The 22016-nt window shown below is 49.3% G+C and overlaps 1 protein-coding gene across 5 annotated transcripts in view; it reads right to left on the reverse strand.

Moving 5' to 3' along the window:
• Nucleotides 1-18119: 18119 nt before the first annotated feature.
• The window catches only part of NIPAL2 (NIPA like domain containing 2), a 76163-nt gene continuing 72266 nt past the window's right edge, over nucleotides 18120-22016 (reverse strand). For all 5 annotated transcript variants that reach the window (XM_025450321.3, XM_025450322.3, XM_035702022.2 and 2 more), the window contains 2 exons: nucleotides 21261-21355; nucleotides 18120-19713 (listed from right to left, as the gene is read on the reverse strand). In XM_025450321.3, coding sequence (XP_025306106.1) covers nucleotides 19601-19713; nucleotides 21261-21355 — 208 coding nt within the window. In that variant the 3' untranslated portion in view covers nucleotides 18120-19600. The remainder of the gene's footprint in view (nucleotides 19714-21260; nucleotides 21356-22016) is intronic.

Below are 22016 nucleotides of genomic sequence, written 5' to 3' on the forward strand. Positions count from 1 at the left end.
AATTAAAAGGGCTGTGTCTCTTAAGATTCTTTTCCCCACCATTTTTAGCAAAGCATTAGGCTTAGGCCTGAAGGCATAAGGATGCTGAGGGTGGCGCCGGCAGGGCAGCAGGTGAAAGCAATAATGCTGCAGAGAAACGAGGACGTTCTCCCAGTTTCTGAGGATAATAATTCTGGAGACAAACAGCTTTTGGGCGGTTTGCAGAGAGCGGCATGACATAATCTTTGATAAGATTTAGTTGGAGCACCAGAGACAGTTGTTTGATTTCTTGTGACTAGTTTGCATATAGAGAGGGGCCTCTGCCTCCAGCCTCCCGCCTTCCTGCTGCACCCTCCCTGGGGGTGTTGACGGCTAAGGAAGAGGTTGACAGTGACTTTGGGGAGGTTACTCGATGACATTCTGACACTCCCGAGACTGGAGGTGACGTGTCTTGGTGGGAATTGAAATATTTGGGCCAGTTCTAACAATAAACATGCCTTAAAAGGAAAAATAGAAAAAGCGAAGGCTTCAAGCCCTCAGTGCTGGTTGATATCCCTGCGCCCTTTAGTGAGGCCCTGGGACACAAAGACGTCTTTCCTGCACCTTTTGGTCGCTCGGGCCAGAACAAGATCCCTCTGGAGCTTTGTATTTCATCGCAACAATCGAATGGGGTTTGCGCGGCGTTCCCGTTCCCGGAGGGGCGGCCGGGGCTCGGCCGCGCTCCGTTTCTGCAGCGGGGAGCGTGCGGCTCCGCAGGGAAGACAGCGCTGGCGCCGCAGGAACTGTGCACGCGGTGGGAGCGGGGCCTGCGGCAGGGGCTGTGCACGTGCACGCGTGTGCCTGCGTGTGCAGGTGTGTGTGTTGGCGCAGCGGTTCCAGGAGTCTTCAGACCAGACTTAGGAGCTTGGTACAAGTGACCCCGTGACCCGGGAAGGGCACAAACTAGTGCACCTGGGAGCCGTGTGGAGCGGGGGGCTTCCCGGCGAGGGCGGGAGGAGGCTGTAGCCCGCGGCCCGGCCCGCCGCTGTGCGCTGACCCACGACCTTCCCTGCCCCGGAGCCCCGCGTCGGGCCCTGGCGGCTCCGTGGTTGAGCCTCAGCGTTTGGCTCAGGTCGCGACCCCGCGGTCCCGGGATCCAGCACCCCCGTTGGGACCCCGGCCTGCTTCTCCGCCTCCTCCCCCGCCCTCACTTGCTCTTGCTATCTCTTCCTAAGATAAATAAGTCTTAAAAAAAAAAGGAATCTGCCGCCAACCCACGCCAGGGCCGGTGCAGCGGGGCCAGCTGTGCGGAGGGAGCTGGAGGGAGCGGGGAGGTCAGAGGCTGAGAGGACGCCCCGGAGGAGGGCATGGCCGTGGGGCCCGCGGGTCTGCGCTCCGCACCGGCCCGGCGCCACGTCCCTGGGCCCCTCCGCACCCCGGGGCCTCCACAGGGAGCCCGTCGCGAGCAGCCCGGGCCACCGACCGCTCACCCCTGCCAAGTTCTCGATTTCTCCAGGCTGGGCTTCCTTCTCCACGAAGCGGAGCAAGTAGCGGCCAACACGGGCCGGGCTTAGCCTATGCCGGGCCGCTGGCTCCGGAGCCTGGGCTGTCGCTGTCGGCCACGCAGTCCTCCTGCCCGGCGCTGCCTGCCGGGCGCCCGAGGCAGGAGAGCGGTGGCGGGGAGGCGGGGCTTGGCGCCTGGCACCCAGGGCCACCCCAGCGTGAGGTGCTGTGGTGGGTGGAATGTGTGCTGCCCCTACGCACAGACTCCCACACGGAAGCCCTATCCCATGATATGATGGCACCTGGGGCCAGGGCCTTTGGGAGATGCGTGGGCTCAGATGAGGTCCTGAGGGTAGGGCCCCCAACACGGGATTCGTATCCTTCTGAAAAGAAATCCCAGACAGCTGGCAGTGTCTCTGTGCTCGCACAAAGGGGTTGTGTGAGCACAGAGTGAGATGACAGCCATCTCCAAGCTAAGAGAAGGGGCCTCAGGCCAAGAGTTCGCTACCGACACCTTGATCTGGGACTGCCAGTCTCCAGAACTATAAGAAATCAATTTTTGTTAAGTCACCCAGGCCGTGGTATTTTATGATGGCAGCCAGAGCAGACTAAGATGGTTACCTAACTTAATCTTTAAATCCCCTATTCAGTACCATTGGACCCATTTTCTAGATGAAAAACTGAGGCAAAGAGAGTTTCCGTGACCTGAGTTGGGCAACACAGCTGCACAAGCCTCAATTCTAACCCCTGCTGGAACCGTACCTCCCTGGAGCAGGTGATGGCTTGGTGGCCTTGGATGCAAGTCTCAGAGTCCTAACTTTTGACTCTACTGTGGCAAGTCTCCTTTCTTCAACTCAACTCAGGCTGTTCATCTGCAAAATGAGCAGAACCAGGATAAGTTGGTGTAAGTACGGCAGCAGCACTGAGTGCAGGCAAGGGAAGGCTTTCTGTTGCAATTGAGCCCAGACAAGAAGTTGGGTGACAAGGACCTGCAACTAGGGGTAGGGCTTTGCAGAGCGGTACTTCCCCCAGTGATTCTATTATTAATAGGTGTTGTGTAGTCACGGTTTCAGAAAACAGTGTGGTGTCTTCTCAAGAAAGTAAAGACAGGATTGCCATAGGCTCCAGCAGTCCCGCTCGAGGCACCCCCAGTAGAATTGAAAGCAGGGGTCCACACCTGTTCATGTGTCCACAGAGCATTACTCACTGCAGCCAAGAGGGGAGCAACCCACGTATGATCAGCGGATGATGGAGGATGGGCTAAACACAACGTGCTGTGTTCCTATAACAGGCTGTTATTCAGTCTTTGGAAGGAAGGAGATCCTGGCCTGTGCTGTGACATCAATAGGCCTTGAAGACATTTCGCTCAGTGAAATAAGTCAACACAAGAAGGCAAACAGTGTTTCTGAAGTGTTAGAAGTCCCCTGGTGAGACTAGCTTCAACCCGCAGCCAGGGAGGCTGCCATCGGGACTCTGGAAGATTGTCCCTTCAGCGCGAGCTGTTCCAGAGGGAGCTGGATGGAGGTGCTGCTGAGGTCTGTCTCCCTGCTTATGGGGACAACAGGACAGGAAGCCGCCTGTCTGCGGTCCTGCCTGAGCTTCTTGTTGGTAGATGGCAGTGCTGTCCCTGCTAGCTCCCAGCCATCTGCCGGCTCTGTGCTTGCAGCCTCGCCCCCCCCTCCCCACCCGCCCAACAGCCGGGGAGCTGTGTCGATTGCGACAGTCTGCCAATGTGCCGTTTGGTTGCTGGAGGTCAGAAAACTTGGCTGTGACACTGCTTTGACAGTGAATGAGATGCTCAACCTTTTCTGCCTGTTTCCCGACTGTCCAAGGACTGGGAAGCTCCCTGCGCTGGTGTGTGGAGTGATGCCTCCTCCGGAAGCCATCCTGGTCTCTGCCACCACAGACTTCCTGTGGTTCTGTGTTGGTGCTCTGCTGGCTGGACCTTGAACACAACCAGAGGGGAACAGAAGTCACATGGAACTCTAAAGTTTGGATGGAGGCCCGGGTCACTGCAGAGCCCTAGCCCTGCACGGGTATAATCACAGCTTGTTCCAGCAATCATGAAGGAGCAGGGCGGCCCTGGGCACACAAGGGAAAGGACTCTCGTTCAGCTTTTCCCTGCTTCCCTTGGATCTCGCTTTCCTTCCTGTCTCCCCCACTGCCCCCCTCCCCATTCACTGTCATGTCCCTTTAGTCTCCTCTTAGACTTTCCCTGTGCCTGGGGGAAAATAATAAAATCTGCTTGGAAAGGGCCTCATGAAGTCAGTTTGAGTAGGAGTAAGAATGCAGTTGACACGATTTAGTTGCTGCCTCTCCCAGAGGCCCTCGCACCCCAACTGTGGACAACAACTCAATGTCACAGCAGACGTGCAGTAATTGGCTCCCACAGGATCTTTCACTCTGGGTATCTCCACCTGTGCGGTCTGTCCCCACACTGAATCAGGGCTGGACGCTGGTGGTTGACTCCCAAGGCTATGTCAAAAAGGCATTGTAGCCTTCTCCTTGGTTCTTAGATCACCTGCTCCGGAGGAAACTGGCCTCCGGTTTGACATGAGGAGACTCAAGCACTCAGTGCTACAGAGAGGTCCATAGGGGCAGAGGCACAGGCTCCAGGCCACAGCTGGCACCAGTTTGCCAGTCACTCAGGGGCTGCTACAGAAATGCATCCTCCATCCCAGCTGTGTCTTCAAGGTACCAGAGCCTCCACGGGGTCCAACTGCAACTTCATGACACATCCTGAGCCAGAATCCTGATCCACAGAAATGATTGGAGATAATCAATGGCTATTGGTTCAAGACTCTAAGTTTTGGGGTAACTCGTTATACAGCATTAGCTAATTAATGCAGTCAGGACTCAAGAGCGGAATTTCCAGCATCACAATCCTTCCTCTGATGAAAGTGCTCACTCCTGCGGTAAGGCTGGGGCTGCACCACTGGGAAGGCCTTACAATCATGCGCTCCACATTCTGACCCCACTGCCAGGCTTCCAGCAGCTGGGGTGCCCCCACATTCCTGGGTGCCCGCCCCCAGTGCCCTGCACTGCCCATACAGCAGCTCCATCTGCTCTCCATGTCCGGCCTCAACCTCCAGGCCAGTGGCTTTGGTGAGGATCACGAGGCAGCAGATGACTTTCCTCCTCATTTCCTTAAGTCTCAGGCACATGACTCATGACTGTTTTGGAGAAAAAGACTGAGATAGAAGGACTGAAGTAGATGGACTGAGGTAGAAGGACTGAGGTAGATGGACTGAGGTAGATGGACTGAGGTAGAAGGACTGAGGTAGATGGACTGAGGTAGAAGGACTGAGGTAGATGGACTGAGGTAGAAGGACTGAGGTAGATGGACTGAGGTAGATGGACTGAGGTAGAAGGACTGAGGTAGATGGACTGAGGTAGAAGGACTGAGGTAGAAGGACTGAGGTAGATGGACTGAGGTAGATGGACTGAGGTAGAAGGACTGAGGTAGAAGGACTGAGGTAGATGGACTGAGGTAGAAGGACTGAGGTAGATGGACTGAGGTAGAAGGACTGAGGTAGATGGACTGAGGTAGAAGGACTGAGGTAGATGGACTGAGGTAGAAGGACTGAGGTAGAAGGACTGAGGTAGATGGACTGAGGTAGAAGGACTGAGGTAGAAGGACTGAGGTAGAAGGACTGAGGTAGATGGACTGAGGTAGAAGGACTGAGGTAGAAGGACTGAGGTAGATGGACTGAGGTAGATGAGGTTTTCTGCTGGGGAGCTGCAGGCCAGGCTGCAGTGCTGTGCGGTCTAAGAGAAGTGAGCTGTGATGCTCCTAAGTCGTTCTAAGCAAAAGGACCTACTCAACCTGACAGCAAGGGCCTTGGAGACAGGAACTGCCTGACCTCCTCTCCTGTTTGTTCACTCCTCCCCCTCCCTCCCCCTCCCTCCCCTCCCCTCCGCCTCCTCTCAAGGATGCATAGGTCAGTACTAGTTTGGACTAGGCATTGTGGACCGAGGACTGGAACAAAACAGACCAATAATCTCTGCTCTCAGAGAGCTTGCATCCTGGTTGGCGAAGCGGACAATAAACAAAATAAAGAAAGTACATTCAGTGGAATATTTGCTAGCAAGAGGTGAGGAAATGAAAGTGCAGAGTGAGTGTCAGGAGGCGGCTGCAGCCTGAGTGAGTGAGTCAGGAAGGTCTGGCTGAGCAGGCCACTGTCTGAGTCAAAGCCCAAAGGAGGCAAGGCCTGAGTCTCTGAGTTGTGTGATTCCTAGGGAAGAATGTTCTAGGCCAAGGAACAGTCAGTGCAGCAGCCTGAGCATCCAGCATCCCGTATGAGGGGGTAGCATCCAGGAACTTTCAAGACACAGCAGGAGCCTGGGTGGCTGCCGTGAGCACCAGCGTGGATGGAGGGAACAGAGGTCACAGGTGAGGGGCAGGCCAAGCACTGGCTCTTTTTCTAAGCGAGCTGGGCAGCCCCGGTGGGACCTTGAGGACCTGACCCTCTTGCTGCAGCATGCACCCTCCCTGTGTCCCTTACCCCGGGCGTCCCCGATGGTTGGAGACAGAGGTGTGCAACCCCCGGCCCCCATCGGCTGATGAAGAACTCAGGGGGCCCTTAGCTGCATCCCACACTAAGCCCTGGGCTAAGGCCTGGGCAGGTACACAGGGCTCTCCTGGCCTGCCTCGATCTGGGACAGACTCTCCCGGGACCCACTGGGGCCTTCCCCTGCTTGTCTGCTGGGTTCCGCACTCGGGCTCCAGTGTGGATGCTCCTGAGTCCATGGATTCTCGGAGCCTGTGAGGTGCAGGGTCTGTGCAGGGGCAGAAAAGAGGTCATCTCCCCCTGCCTGTGTCATCTCTGGTAACGCACAGCCACCCTGCCAGGTGAGGGGCCCTTGGGGGTGCAGCCTCCCCACCAAGCAGCACCTCCACTTAGCTCCCGACCACCTGAGAGCTTGCACCCCCAACTGGGACCTCTCTCCTGCTCAATCTGGCAGTCTTGCCCAATATGAACTCTGTCCTACTTTTTTTTTTTTTTTTTTTTTTTTTTGATATAAAAAGGCAGGATGCTGGCTGGGACGGGAGCTGGTGAGGTGCTGTCGACACCAGCAGTGGTCAAGGGCCCCTGGGAGCCTCACGCTCGGCCGCTGGCCTTAGTGCCTGAGATCCTGTCCACCCTCCCGTCCCCTTGTCCTCTTGCCTGTCCCACGACTGCTCCCTGGCTGCCCCGTAGGCCCTTCTGCTCCTTCCACACCCACCAGGTTTTGCCCCTGGTGGACCTCCAAGGTCATAGTTAGCATCTGAATCACATAGTGGGTTCTGTTTTTTTTTTTTTTTTTTTTTTACATAGTGGGTTCTTGAGACAGACTTTGCCCCGTAATCCCAGACACATTCTGTGTTCTCTTTGCAGGCTCCAGACTCACACATTGTGCACGTTGTGTGTTTGCCGACAGCATGGTCCCACGCCCCTTTCCCAAGCCAGTTGGAGCCTGGCTGTTATCCTCGCTGCCCCAATATGGTCTCCTTGCCCTTGTTTTCTTCTTCATTCCTCAGACCTCATCCAAGAGAAATCTCAAGACCCCCTCTCCTCCCCAAGCTGTTCTGTGACTCGTGGGGCCTGGACCACCCTTCAGAACAAACAGGCCATCCCCAGTCTCCCCACCTCAGCCCTCCCTCACCCAGTGCTTCCCCTCCAGTGAAGACGGACTTTACTGCAGTGCTGGGTTAGGGTTTGGTCCTGGATTGGCGATGTTATTAAAAACAGATTTAGCAGTGCCCCAAGTGGTCAGTCTGCCTGTCCAGGAATGGCTCATCACTGTCATAAAGCTGACAGGACCTTTAGGGGTCAGCTAATCTCTGCTTTTAGGCACGACCACATGTACGTCATTCCTGAGAGAAGGAGCGATGCTTCATTTGTTGTTAGGTTTTACAGCCCTCGGGAGAGAGCTGGACCTCCCGTGGAAACCCACTCTGGCGACACTGTTGCCCTCGGCCGTGTTACTGTGCTGTGTGCGTGTGGTGTGCATGCTCCAGAGGTTCTGTACAGACAGAGCCCGTCTGACCCCCCACTGCCCGTGCCCTGCCCCCCTTCTGCAGGTGTAGGACCTGAAACAGGGGCCGCGAGGGAGCAAACCTGGAGAGTGGGAGCACCGTACTGTGGATTCCGCCTCGGATCCACCCACGGCTGAGCAGCTCTGTGACCCACGGCCACGCTGACGGTATCCCTGAACCTCGGCCCCTTGGCTGTGGCGGGGCCATCAGTGTGGTTACTCTGCAGTGCTTTGAGGCTTGGAGATGAGGCCCGTCAAGTGCCCTGCCCTTAGAAAGTGCTTCATAAATGTCTGCTATTACTGGGAATAGAGACAAAATGATGCCTGGGGGAGGCAATGGGAACTTCAGGACTTGAGAATCTCCCGAGAACAGAATGTGTGGTCTGTGTGGGCAGACGTCAGCCAGGGGCACAACCTCCTGGGAGCCTCCCTGCTCACCTCCTGGGGGAGCTGGAGAAAGCCTGAGGTGCTGGTCCCAGGTCATTTGCATCCTAGATCCTTCCAGCTGGCTGGCTAGCGTCCTGTCCTCAGGCTGTGGGGGGCATGGCACACCGTTATGTGTTCTGGGGAGGGGGTGAGGAGAGGCTGTGATACACATTGCCTGACTTGATGAGAAGCAACTTGTCCCTGGGCTGTTCGTTTCCATGGCAGCGCCAGGAAGAGCAGCCAAGCAACCAGGCAGTTATGCTGGGAAAAAAAAGTAGTATGATTTGGGAACCTAGTGATTGTCATAGCTCTGTGTATGCAGAATACAGAGATTCATTTATATAACAAATATTTTCTGAGCATCTACCACATAACAGGCATTAGTGGGCTAACGGACAAAGATCCCTACTCTTAGGGAGTTCCTGTTGTGGCAGGTAAAGGTGGAGAGGCAGACAGTGAACAATAAATGTCATAAATACATAAATTATACAGTATTTTAAGAGGTGAGTAATGCTATGGAAAGAGAGAGGAAGAAGAGGAAAGGGTCATGGGGCCTAAGACTGCTGGGTAAAAGTGGGAGAAGTTGCAACATTAAATAAGGTGGTCAGTGACACTTGAGCAAAAATTTAGAGAATTTTCAAGGTCAGCGTGGCAGCAAGAGCAGCATGTGCAAAAGCCCTGAGGCAGAAGTATGCATGGTATGTTCAAGGAGGCAGTGAAGGTGGAGGGGAATTACAGGAGGCAAGAGGGGGCCTCCAGGGCAGAGAGATCCTGGAGGTTGGATCATGTCAGGTCTTTGGACCTGAGCTTTTCTAGTGAATGGCCAGTTAGAAGGCTAAAGTAATAATCTCGTGGCAGATGGTAGTCATGGCAATGGAGATGGTAACAAGTCCAGGGCAAGTCCTATTCCTCAGAGGGTTGTAATTGGACACCAGGAATCAGATAAGCATGCAGGGACTAATTCAACGTGTAATAATCTAAGAGTTGCACACACACACACACACACACACACACACGAAAGAGAAATAAGAAAGGAAAGAAAAGAACCCCACAAAACAGAAGGGATTTTGAGGAGGGAAAGAGCACATCTGGCTGATAAAATCATTAAATCCTTGTTTACAGATGGGCTTCGAGGGTGGAAGGTTTCATCCCCCAGGGAGCAGGGGTAGGATGGGGATTAGGGCAGAAGTCACAGCCTGGGCAAAGCAAGGAGGTGGGAGAGGCAAGGCCAGGCCAAAGCCTTTGTCTCTCCTCCCTGCTCTCCTGCCCCAGCCTGCAGCGTGCACTGGGACCCTGGGGTAGACCGGTGAGGGAGTGAGGGAGGGCAGGGACCGGGGCCTGGGAGGAGAGGAGGCAGGGGTGGGATGCTCAGGAGTCGGGAGTCACAAGGGAGGAGGCAGAGATGCCCCGGGGTCCAGCCTGGCCGTAGGGAGAACACGGGTGGGGCGTGGTGGCAGTGGGGAGAAAAGAGGAGACGAGGAGGGCGATGAGCTTGCTTTTGGACATACTGAGGGCAAGATGTCCAAGGGGCAGTGGTCGAGCAGGGGTTGGAAATGCGGGTCAAGGTGCTGTGGCCACACTTGGCCCTCTGCCGATCTGCACTGGTTTCTCTGTCGAGGGGCTCACAGAATCAGAGGGAAGCCTGTACGATGAGGCTTAGCAAGCGGGCAGGCACCGAGTGGGCTGCTGGCGCCCGAGCTGGTAGAAACTGCCTCCTGCCCCAGGCTCCATGTTCTGGGAAGGAGCGTGAACGTCCAAGGGCTGGGGACAGGGAGTCTTGCTTTTTGAGCTTTCATAGTGGGAATATGGTGGGGGTGGAGGGGTTTCTGCCTCCCCAGGAAGGCTTGCTCCACGGAGGTTCCCCAAACATGGGGGTCATGTGCCAGGAGCCAAAAGAAACAGAAGTCCCTGTGGGAGCTGGCTGCTTCTGCTGCAACAAAGTACGTAAACACAGACGTCACCTCCTCGCTCTGAGCCCTAGAAGGCTAGCTCAAGGAGTGTGCAGACTTGGTCGCTTCTGAGCTTAGTAAGGCAGAATCTGTTCTGTGCCTCCCTCCCAGCTTCTGGAAGCCTTGAGTGTTCCTTGGGGTGTAGATGGTTATCTTCTCCCTGCATCTTGACATTGTATTTTCTCTGTGTATCTCTTTATCTAAATTTTCCCTTTTATAAGGATACCACTCACACTGGATCAGGGCCTGCCCCAACAACCTCAATTTTTTAAAAAAGATTTTATTTATTTATTTGAGAGAGAGAGAGAGAGAGCATGAGCAGGGGGGAGAGAGAGAAGCAGACACCCCCTGAGCAGGGAGCCCAATGCAGGACTCCATCCCAGGACCCTGGATTCAAGACCTGAGTCAAAGGCAGAAACTCAACAGACCAAGCCACCCAGGCACCTCTAACAACCTCATTTTTAACTTGATTACCTCTATAGGGGTTAATCTAAAGACCCTATTTCCAAAAAGAAGTCACATTCTGAGGTAGTAGGGATTAGGACTTCAGTGCATATTTTGGCAGGGAAGGCAGTGGACAGAATTCAGCCCATAACAGTTTCCTGCAGTAGCATGTTGGTTTGGCTTTTTTTTTTCTCCCTAACTTCATTTCTCTTCCTCTGAAGAGCAGGATGGTTTTCATCCTGATGGCTTTAGAAAGATGTTTATGTAATTAGCAATTGCTAAATTATGGAAATGAAATAAATCTGCTTTGTTGTTTCAATCATTTATAAAAATCAGTTAATAAACTTTGCTTTGCTCTCAGCAATTTCTGTTGCTAGACTATAGATCCAATGCTCTGGTTGTGGAGAGTGTCCCTGGCCATGGGATAAATATTTTTTTTCCATTATTAACTTTATTGTTGTGGTGCAAAAATCAGGAAAGCAAGGCTGTTCTCATCGCTTTTGGACAGGGAGACATGTTCAGCACGTGGACCGTGTGAAGGGGCCAAATACCAGTTTGTAGCAGGGCCGTCACCCCTGGGAGGCCCACCCAGGAACTGCTGGTTCAGCACTCAGACTTTTCCCCCCAAACATATTTGACGCCCCATGGTTTTCAGAAAGGACATGAAGTGGCACGTTGTGTCCTTAGGCCTGATATGAGCAGTGCCTCTGCTCAGGCCATTTGGATGAGCTTTTCCTGTCTTGTCACCTCTGCTGGTGCCTCTGCTGGGGATTCCATGCTCTGTATGCAGGATTGTGAAGGAGAACGTTGGGGTGTGTGTGCCAGGCTTCAAGCCCCCTCTTTGCAATGGTCACCCATTCTTCCTCCTGTGTCTTCTCTCTAAGGCCCAGCAGGTCAGAAATAATGAGCTCTACTCTATAAACAGGGACATGGGGGTCACCAGAGGCAGACAGGCACCCAGAAATTTGTTTCCTTCTAAATAGGGCTAGACAAAGGGGATTTGGGAATTCACCCAGGAGAGCCTCCCACCCCCAAATAAACCTACTAGCAAAGAACAGGAAATAGAAACGTGGAAGAAAAGAAGTCACTTTTATGTTCTTTGGGGGGTGTTGGCCGGCGGGGGCGGGAGCAGCGGTCTTTCCAGATGTCCGGAGAAGCCCCTGGCCTGCAGAGAGCAGCAGCGCTGAGGAAATAGGAAACACCAGAAATCTATTTTTATTTGATGCCGTCTTTACTTTGCCTCGTTTTAGTGGAAAATGAGTCTGCATTCCACAAAACTCCTTAGTGAACAACAGATATACGCGGAGGCAGTGCCAAGGCTCTCCTTCAGCAGCGGTGGTTTGGACCAGTTTCTTCCTTGTGGAGCCCGTGGAGGCTGGGGCCTCTCGGGGCCTCTCGGGGCCTCTCGGGGCAGGCAGCAGGTGGCTCACCGCATCGCCAGCGAGGCAGCCCTGGGCCCCGGGCGCAGAGTTCCCTTGTCCTCTGCAGAAGCTGGGTGCCCTGGCAGAGGAGAGGGGGCGCTCCTGCTCATGTCCTCCCCGGCCCTATCCCCCTGGAGTCAGCACCTGCACCCCTGGAGACGGTGACCACGGCCACACGGCCCCCAGGGACGCTCACTCCAGTCCTGAAGGTGGGATGAACTCCGCACCGGGAACTAGTTAGGGCAGGGGCGTCCTCCCCGCCTGCCCTGTTCCTGGCTCTGCTGTTGCCCTGGGGCTGCCTGTTCAGATCTTCACTCCCCTGGTGCAGAGGCAAGGAATGAGGGGTCTGTAAGCCTCTTCTGCCAGTGAACTCTTTGGCTTTTTCTTGTCTGTATGATTTAGGGGTGACTGATCTTTCTTCCCATACTGAGAAGGTTTCCCACTATGTCTCCTGCTCCCCTGAACATCTGTCTGCGTTCTCCCTCTCCCTCTCGCCATCCTGAAGTTACCATGTATCAGGATTACTACGCCTTTAAAAAAGAACAAGGTTATAATGTTCCTTAAAGATTAAGCCTAGGATTGGGGCACCTGGGGGGCTCAGTTGGTTAAGCATCTGCCTTCGGCTCAGGCCGTGATTCCGAGCTCCTGGGATCCAGCCCTGCATCAGGCTCCCTGCTCAGCACTGGGTTCCCTGCTCTGCTTCTCCCTTTCTCTCCCTTTGTGTGCTCTCTCTTATTCAAATAAACACATCTTTAAAAAAAAAAAAAAAAAAGATTAAGCCTAGGATCTACAAAAGACTTATGGTCATTTTGGGGGACTCACCTTCTCCTATCTCCTATCAGAAGACTGCCCCATACGGGTTCTGGACTCTCACTGAACAGGGCTAAACTGTAATTTGAGTGCTGGAAGGAACTTCCTCCCGGTTTTCATGGAGCACTTCTCAAATGGGCTCATCCTTTCCCCTTTATGTGCTAGCAGCCACATCTAACTAATATTTGCTATAAACTGTGAGTCTTGGGACAATCAGACCATTCTGATGACCGGGAACACGCAGTCACTCCAGCCAGCTGGAGAAGACATTGGCTGTCATTGTGAACATATCCATGAGCGGAGGGAGGGGATCTCACACATCTGGGCCCTCCCAAAGTTCCCAAGGCAGGCCCCAGCCTCAGCTGTCCCTGCAGCTCTCTAGTCAACCCTGCTCTGCGTCTACGTTTACAGGATTACATACTTCCCCTTCCTCTGCCAACAGATTTGGCTCTTTTATTTCAGCTCTTTTATGCTCACGTTTCCTTCTTCCCTCCAACTTCAATGTCTTGCTGACCCCGACTTGCTACAGCCCTTGCTGTCTCTCCTACCATCATACTTCCTGAGCATGGCTTCCAGTCTCTGCTCCCCTCACCTGACCCCTTGATTCTCTCCATATCTCTCAGTTCAGGTTCTGGGGCTGGGGTGCAGCTCTGGCTGGCCCAGCACATCCCTCTCTGGGTCCAGCTTTTCTGCCTGAGGCCATCTCAGAGGTCACTGCCCAGCCTTACGGCCCGGCTACTCTGGTCCTTTCTGGTAGGATGTGATGTGCCACAAATGTGAAGCATGAATTCTGTTGTGACTTCCTGAATGTTTATTATGCCATCTCATATTGATGGTGAACAACTAGGAAAGGTAAAGGAGCATGTCATTAAATTCTGACAGGCAAGTTTTTGATTATGTCTTTGGGTCCATCCTGCACTCCCAGAACTGAAGTTAATGCCATCATGTACCTTCCAAATGAAATCCAAACTCTTAATTCTGTGTCAGAGCTGGCCACTCAAGTCTTTCTAACCTGCCTTTCTCATCCTATCGGTTGCCTTCCTCTTCACATGACCCCATGCTGCAGATGTTTCCAAGCTTACTCTGACCTAGTCAGCTCCTCTTTTGCTCATGGGCTTTGACGACCAGCTCAGGACCTGTGTTAGTTTCCTAGGGCTGCCACAGCAAAGTACCACAGTACCACATCCTGGGTGGCTTCAAACAACAGAAATATATTCTCTCATAGTTCTGGAGGCCTGAGGTCTGTAGTCAAGGTGCTGGCAGGGCTGTGCTCCTTCCAAAGGGTCTAGGAAAGAATCTTTCCTTGCCGCTTCCCATTTCTGGTGGCTTCCGGAATTCCTTGGCTTATGGCCTCCTGGCTCCAATGTCTGTCTCTATCTTCATGTGGCTTCCCTCTCTCCCCACCGTGTGTTTCTGTCCTTTCCTTTCCCTTCTAAGGACCCCTGTTATTGTATCAGGTTATCCAGGATTTAACTTAGGATGATATCATCTTGAGATCTTTAATTATATCTGTAAAGACCCTTTGGCCAAAGAGGTCACATTCATAGGTTCTAGGAATTAGGAGGTGGACATATCTTTTGGGAGGAGCACCATCTAATCCACTATAATCTCTAGTTCCTTTGTGAAGACTGCCTCCTGGTCAAAAATGACCTCTCTCCCCTCTGGGCTCCCTTGCCCTTTATTCAAATCTTTTAAGGCACTTTTAAATTTTTTTATTTTTATTATTTTTTAAAGATTTTATTTATTTATTTCAGAGAGAGAGCACACAGGGTGGTGCATAGAGGAAGAGACAAGCAGGGAGCCCGATATAAGGCTTGATCCCAGGACCCTGGGATCATGACCTGACTCAAAGGCAGGCACTTGACTAAGCCACCCAGCTGCCCTACCAAATTTTTTTAAAAAAATTTTTAAGAAGATTTTATTATTGATTGATTGCAGAGGAAGGGGCAGAGGGAAAGGGAGAGAGAACCTCAAGCAGACTCCACACTGAACACAGAGCCCAATACAGGGCTTCATCTCACAATCATGACCTGAGCCAAAACCAAGAGTTGGATGTTTAACTGACTGAGCCACCCAGGTGTCCCAAAGCACTTTTGACGTTCTCTTGTGCAGTGTAGACATATTGGTACTAGTGGTAAGAGTGTGGGTTGCAGAATTAGATGTCCTGGGTTCAAATACCAGCTCTGGCACTTGCCAGCTGAATGACACTGACCAAACCACTTCTTGCTAGGGACAGGCTGTAATGGGGTGCTTAGGGCACAACATTTAAGGAGATATTCACTCTCAGGGCCCAGCAGGTGCAGGGTCAGCTTTCTCACTACCTTGAGAGTGAGATTTTCATGAACTTCCTTAAATTTCATGCCCCAACTGCCTCTCTTGCCTTACCATAGTCCCTGCCCTACCTATTGCCCTGTTTTTTAATCTGTCAGGTAGGGAAAATGACCTCCCTGGTAGAGAAATTGTAAGGACTAGGGTTGCCTGGGTGGCTCAGTTAAGCATCTGCCTTCGGCTCAGGTCATGATCTCGGGGTCCTGGGATAGATCCCCACATCAGGCTCCCTGCTCAGCGAGGAGTCTGCTTTTCCCTCTCCCTCTGCCTCCTGCCCCTAACTTGTGCTCTTGCTCCCCTACTCTGTCTTTCTCTCTCTCTCTGTCTCTTTCTCAAATAAATCAATACGTCTTTTAAGAAAAACCCCTACTTTATTTAAAAAAAAAAAAAGAAAGAAATTGTAAGGACTAAATAACACAAGTAAAAGCACAGTCCCTGGCACATTGGAAGGGCTCAAGAAATGAAAGCTGTTTTTTCTCCCACCAGACAGTAAGTTCCTGAAGAACTGGCCTTCATGTCTAATTCATTTTTATAGTCCTAATAACTTGAAACACATTACACTGAAAATAGTATGTGATTAATTATGTTCAAGTGAATTAATATTTGCCAAGTTTAAGCCATGTGGTGTTTGGGTCTATAATCAGGAAAACAGCTCAAACTTTGAGTCTTTGGATCAAGAATTCTTGAGCTGGTTCATTTCCTTGTTCGCATTTAGCATTGAGAAGGTTTAGGTGAGGAGCTTTGGATGGAAGTAGAGTCCAAACCTCAGAAAATTGCTGAGGTTGGTTTTCAAATTAGAACCATGAAGGAAAAGGCTCCAAAAGCAGGATGCGTGCACACTGGAAGGATTAGCTTGCGTCTGGGTAGCAGCAGCTCAAATGTGCAAAGTGGCTTTGGTTCATGCGTGCTGGTCACATCAGGATGGATGGGCTCCTTCTCCATTATGCACTCGCCAGTCCCTTGGGAAGATTTTTTTCCTGGAACATGGATGGAGACTATCTTGCATCTTGCCTGGAACTCCGTGAAACTGTTGGCAACATTGGGCTCAGCTGGGTGCATCCCGAAACACATTTATTTGATATCAGAGTTGATATTCCTCTTTTACATTGTGGTTGGGACTCATTAACTCTCAGTAAGGACCGACATTGAAGAGGAGTTTCCTCCCTCTCTCGCAAAAAATGTTTCCTTGGACAGGACATAACTCCTGTAACTGATTTGCTCTCCTGGCACAGGGCAGCATGTTGTGTGGTACCCCGAGGCTGGTAAGAAAGGGGACGACTCAAGAATTCCTGGGTGGGAAGGCTTTTCCCTGTGCTTACCACAATTGCTGAAACATGAGGTTTAATAGCCCAAGACTGGTCTATATTTGCATGGAAACTGTGTTTGTGTGGAATTTTATTTTTTTATTTCAAGATGGCCATAATAAGACCCAGACTGTTGAGGAGTCTAATGATTAGAAGCAGCTCCAAAATGTCCCACACAACCATGTTAGGTTCCATTGCAAGATCTTGTTCTCAAAGTTCAAAATGCGTGGTGTTCAGCTAGCCACCTCACTAAAGCACTTCTATCCACCTAGGGCCAGACACGTGCATTCCGTTTGCCCTTGCCTGGTGCAAGGACTGCCTCCATAAACGGCCGTGGAATTTAAGTAAGGCAGTCTGGAGGGGTGTTGGGAAGGCTCATTTTAGTAACTAGTATATTTATGTCCATAATATCACTATTAAATTGGCAAATATGAAGCAGCCTTTAGTGTGGCCCAGCGTATATAGTCACCATTCCTGGATGAGCTGTGTGCTTGGAAACAAGGAGTGTAAAGAGGGTTCTTGGCTTCCAGGAATTTGACTCAATGTTTCAATCCATTTGAGTCATGTCCCCGATTACACCTGCTTCTTTTGGAGCCATACCTGCACATTATCACCATTACTCTTCAATAGCACTGAAATTGCAATAATCTATTAAATCTGTCTTTTCCCGTTCTTTCACTGCCACAAAACAGAATTTCCAGGAGCTTGTGGGGGTGGAATGGGGGTGTTAAAAAAATACATTCTGAGTCACTGCTTGAGGAGCTTTTATTGTATTTTTCCCTCAAGTGATTCTAGTAGTGAAAGTATTATGGGTATAGAACAAGCAAACACTTAAACCGGAAACAATCAGATGGAAAGTCCTCTGCTTTAATGAGAGGTAACTGGTACTCATTTCTGAAGCTATTATCAACTGGGAGTGTGGGATTGGAGAGGCTCTTCCACTAATATAGGTAGTGGTGCTCACAAAAGAACCACTGCTTTCAAGAGAAATGTGGGCACCAGCAACTTGGTGAAACTTGGGCATCATTGCTTCTATCTGCATCTTAGGTAAGCAACCAGAGCCTCATGTAAATATCAAGACATGGCTTCACTATGCCATAGTATCCCAGTTTGTTATGAGTCATGTAGTGTCACCATCTCAACTCCAGAATGCCCAAGGAGCAAGAAAGAAATTGTGTGGCAGGGGCAAAAGGAATCTAGATCAGAGACTGGCACACTATAGTCCTAGGGCTGACCACCTGTTTTTTGTAAACAAAATTTTACTGGCATACAGCCATGCTCATTCATTTATATATCGAGTATGTTTGCTTTCATGCTAGAATGACAGAGTTGAGTAGTTGTGACAGGCAACGTTGGCCCACAAACCCAGAAATATTTACTCTCTGTGTCTTTACTGGAAAATTTTGCAGACCCCTTGTCTAGACAAATAGTCAAATGAGTCAAGTTATTGGCTAAAGATCCCCAATTCGCAATGCCAAGAGAAGGACTGGGTTGGCTTTGGTTGTTGTCATGCACTTTGTAATTTACAAAATCTTATGAGCCAGTACAACTAAAACTCCTATTCACTCCTATTCTCCTTTTGAATAAGCAATATGGAAAGTAAAATTAGGTCTTGATATATTTTGTATGTTGCCTGGACTTCTAAAGCATTGCTGGATTGCTGAAATGTGCGTAAGTCAATGTCATTTCTCAAAACTTTTAAAAGATGCAAATGTTGGCAACTACTAAAGTATTGGCATTATGCTTGTGTCTGTACAAAGTTCTGCAATGCTCAAAACCACGTTTTGTAGCTATAAATGTAGCCCTACTTCAAGTGAAACTCTTTAGTCTAAATATTTTCCCAATCTTTGAAACCAGTTTTAAGAGTCATCAGAAATCTTTAGTTTAAGACACCAGACACATTTCTTAGTTGAGCCTTCCAGTGCCAACATGTTGGACCAATTCAGTAAAACATGCCATAAATTATATGACTGCTTTATTTGAATTACGGGATACTTTCCACAATAGCAGGAATTCTTACCAGGAGTTCAAACATGAGTTCTAGGTTATTATTCAGACAATGGTGATGGATTCAAATCTTGCCTTTGTAACCAGGTTTGGTCAGGGGTATAGTTTATGACAAAGAACAAAGCTAGAAGACCCCTAGTAGTTAAGGGGTTTGCAGTTTCAATAGCTCTGAGTCACACAACCTTCACAAGCTGGAGGACAATTGGCTGGAACAACTTTGGACTAGTATGTTAGAAGTGATTTGAAGGTTTTGAAATGTCATTAAAGATAGGGCTTATTACTTGATGTTGGTTACAATGAAGGCTAGCTCTTTTCATGTCATTTAAATATATTAGTAAATCATAAATAACATATATGATTATGGACTCTATGGGCATATGAATCTTAGTAGATATGTGACTAGTCACGGCAGAAAAGCCATTCAGGGTACAGGAGCACACAGCCGTCATCTCTAGACTCAGGTTGCGCCACCTGGCTACGTCTACAGATTTAAATGGCTAAAATCCAGTTCTCTACTCATAGCTGTACTTTTGCCTAGAAGAGTTTATAAAGCTTGGGATAATAAATTGGGGGAAGAAATGGTGTCCTAGTGAAAATAACACTAAGAATTTAAATACAATTTTTGAGACTTGTGTCGAGTTAAAACATAATAAACCCACTAGGTAAGTCATAAGAACTACACATATATAAGCACAGGATATGAAGTTTTCAGTTTCAAGTATAATAGGATCATATAGCTGAAGAAAATGTTCATTCTATATTTTTTGAAAAATTGGGTCTTAATTCTTAAATTGCTCCTTTCTTAATCTGAAAAAGTTCACTAGCCAAGGTATACATCATCACAGAATGCCACTTACAAAACTCTAATTTTAAAGATACCCTTAATTTTCAAAGGACAGTTACAATAGGGCTCACTTTCAGAAAAGATGATTCACCGTTCTAACTTAGGAATAGAAAGGTGAGATCCTTATGGGGGAGGCTCATAAAAGATGTTGTAGGAGAAACAAATGTTCTCAAACCTTTGGTACAGGAGTGAGGTTGTGGGATGAACATGTCTCTTTTAAAGTAAGGCAGCTGATGCTATAAGTCATGTGGGAAAGGCAGCCTATGTGTTCTGGAGCCAAAATCATGAATGTACATTTTTGTGTGACAGTCCTGCTTGGGGAGCCAGGGTCTAATTAAAATCTAGCCGGTTAGATGTTCACAAGGGGGAAGTCCAGGGTGTGGGGAACACTTCAAATTACATTCCATGAAGACATTAGACTGTCAGAGCTTAGGAAGGCCTGGTTGTCTGTAAAAAAGGAGGTGGGATAAAGGGCTGTGTAATGCTAGCACATGTCAGCACAAAATAGCTGTGGACACAAATGGAACATATGCAGTTTTTTTAAAGGTGGTATCGAATAGCAGGCCAGCAGCCATCCCTCTCGGCATTTTAGTCCTCTTTCTTCTCTCCACTTTGGCTCTTTGTTGAGACACTTCCATCAGGCAAAGTTCCATAGGATAAGCCATTTGAATCTGGTTGTATTTTGTCCAACATTTGTTTCCCTGTGGAGATAACAATCACAAAAAATCCTTTGCTCTCTTAAAAAAAGAATAAGTCTTAATAATAATTTCTCTCTCTAGGCCACATTTCATTCCCTTTTTAAAATAAGATGTAGTCTGGGCAGCCCGGGTGGCTCAGTGGTTTAGCGCCGCCTTTGGCCCAGGGCCTGATCCTGGAGACCCGGGATCGAGTCCCATGTCGGGCTCCCTGCATGGAGCCTGCTTCTCCCTCTGCCTGTGTCTCTGCCTCTCTCTCTCTCTCTCTCTCTCTCTCTGTGTCTCTCATGAATAAATAAATAAAATCCTTTTAAAAAATACGATGTAGTCACTCTCTCAACAGAAGAAGAGATAAACATCAGGAAGAAAAGGCCCCGGAACTCAATGTCCCTTAATGGGGACAATGCACTGTCCCTGGAGAGAGTGGTCTCCCCACCACCCAGGGCCTACTGTGCTGGGCATGGAAATTGGGTTGGATCAGCAGAGAGGTGAACATGCAGCATCCATTCATCTCCACACCTTCCTTCCTGGGGTCCTTTCTCCTTTTCCATGTTTGGTCTAATGCATGTAACAACAAAGAAAAGCAGACTCCCACAGCAGCTTCTAAAAGCTGTTGCTGATCTTCTGGATGGGGCTTTGTGAAATGAAAAATTGCGTTAAAAATACGTAAACACTATTTTACCATCCAAGTCATTTACAATGCACATCTTTGCCACAAACACCAATTCTTGCTCTTAGCTGATAAGAGGGCTCAAGAAGGAAAGAGAACACAGAATTCCTTGGGTCCTATTTTCTCAGGTAGAGCATGAAGGCTTTAATGGTTTTTGCTTCAAAGACTTGGACCTAACAGAATGGTAGAGGAAGCTGTCAGAATGTCATTACTTCTGTCTAGAAACCTGCAGGTCACCCCAAATCCCTAGCAAAGCCAGAGATATTGGGTGGGCAGGGGAAGAGGTGAGGACACAGCCAGCTGTTTGCTATGCTCTAAAGATTGCTTCTGTTGTCTGCGTGACTACAGTGAGAGTGGAGGACTGCCTACATGCACATGTTTGATGGTCAGGATGAAGAAGGCAATGGGGGCGGGGGGAGAAGCTACCCATGTTCCCACATTCGGGTGACTGTGAAGAACACCCCTTCTGTCCCCACTGTACACAGGCCACTGCAGTCTTCCCCAGGGACTGTTTTCTTTAGCAGCCTAATGCCCTGTCCTTAGAAGTTCCTTCAAAGGCTCTCCAGGCAGCAGGGGACCCCTGCTGCTGGTAGTCATTCCCCACTCTTATCCTCCTTTTTCAGTTTAAGGAACCCCCCAAAAAGACATTTGCAACACCAAATCAAGAAAATGGGGCCAGTGTTCTGTGTAAAACTGACATTCAAATAAATGATTATTAACACTGACAGTTAAAACATTGCCTCTGGTTTCATCGTTAAATAAACACTTTTCTGAGGATAAGAATTATGTTTTATATTGATTTTAACACCCCAAATAACACCAGCAACTATTAATTTATAAGGATAAAGTTTTCCATCGTAAGTTAAAGAATATACAGTTTTACCAGGAATATTTCCAAAATCAATGTAGGACTGTGGCAGATGTTCCTTTTCTCGACTTCTTGTGACCAAAAACACACCAAGGAACGACAGAAAACACCTGTAAGAATAATATTAATAAAGAACACAAGAACACTGAAACAACCTATGGTGTTAAATAACTGAGCCCCATATTCTACATGATGACATAAATTGCACTGGGTTTGTTTTTCCTGTTTCTCAGGGTAAGCCTTCTAGAATTTGTCTTAATTGCTACAGCCAATTATATTTTTTTCCCAGAACCAAGACCTGGGTGGCTTCCAATAAATCTCTGCCCCAGGTTTTTACCATCTGGAGGCTAATTCAGGCTCTAAACCCTTTGGGTAGACACTAGGTCTCATTTTCTATCCATGCATGCCCAGACCTGGCATGCAACATGAGCAAAAATATATATATATTCTTTAATTTTCTAGGAAATTTAATTGTCCTTGGCCATAAGAATAGTCATAGTTTCCTAGAAGTTTAGGCTTACCCAAGTATCTTATGAAATTGAATTTTCAAGCTTAGATGGTTTTCTATGCTGAAAATAGTCTGGGCTCAAGTCTGCATTAATAATGGTCATGCAGAACACCAGATCAAGAAACAGCTAAGCATTAATGGAGTGCCAGCTGTAACCAACAGAAGATCTTACACACTGGTCATATTTTGTCAAAGTTCTGCTCTCTGTTTGCAGGCATGTCAGCAATGATGCTGACCAAATTTCCAGGAAGGGCTAAAAAGGG

Source organism: Canis lupus, chromosome 13 (assembly GCF_003254725.2).
Source record: "Canis lupus dingo isolate Sandy chromosome 13, ASM325472v2, whole genome shotgun sequence".
Taxonomy (NCBI): Eukaryota; Metazoa; Chordata; class Mammalia; order Carnivora; family Canidae; genus Canis; species Canis lupus.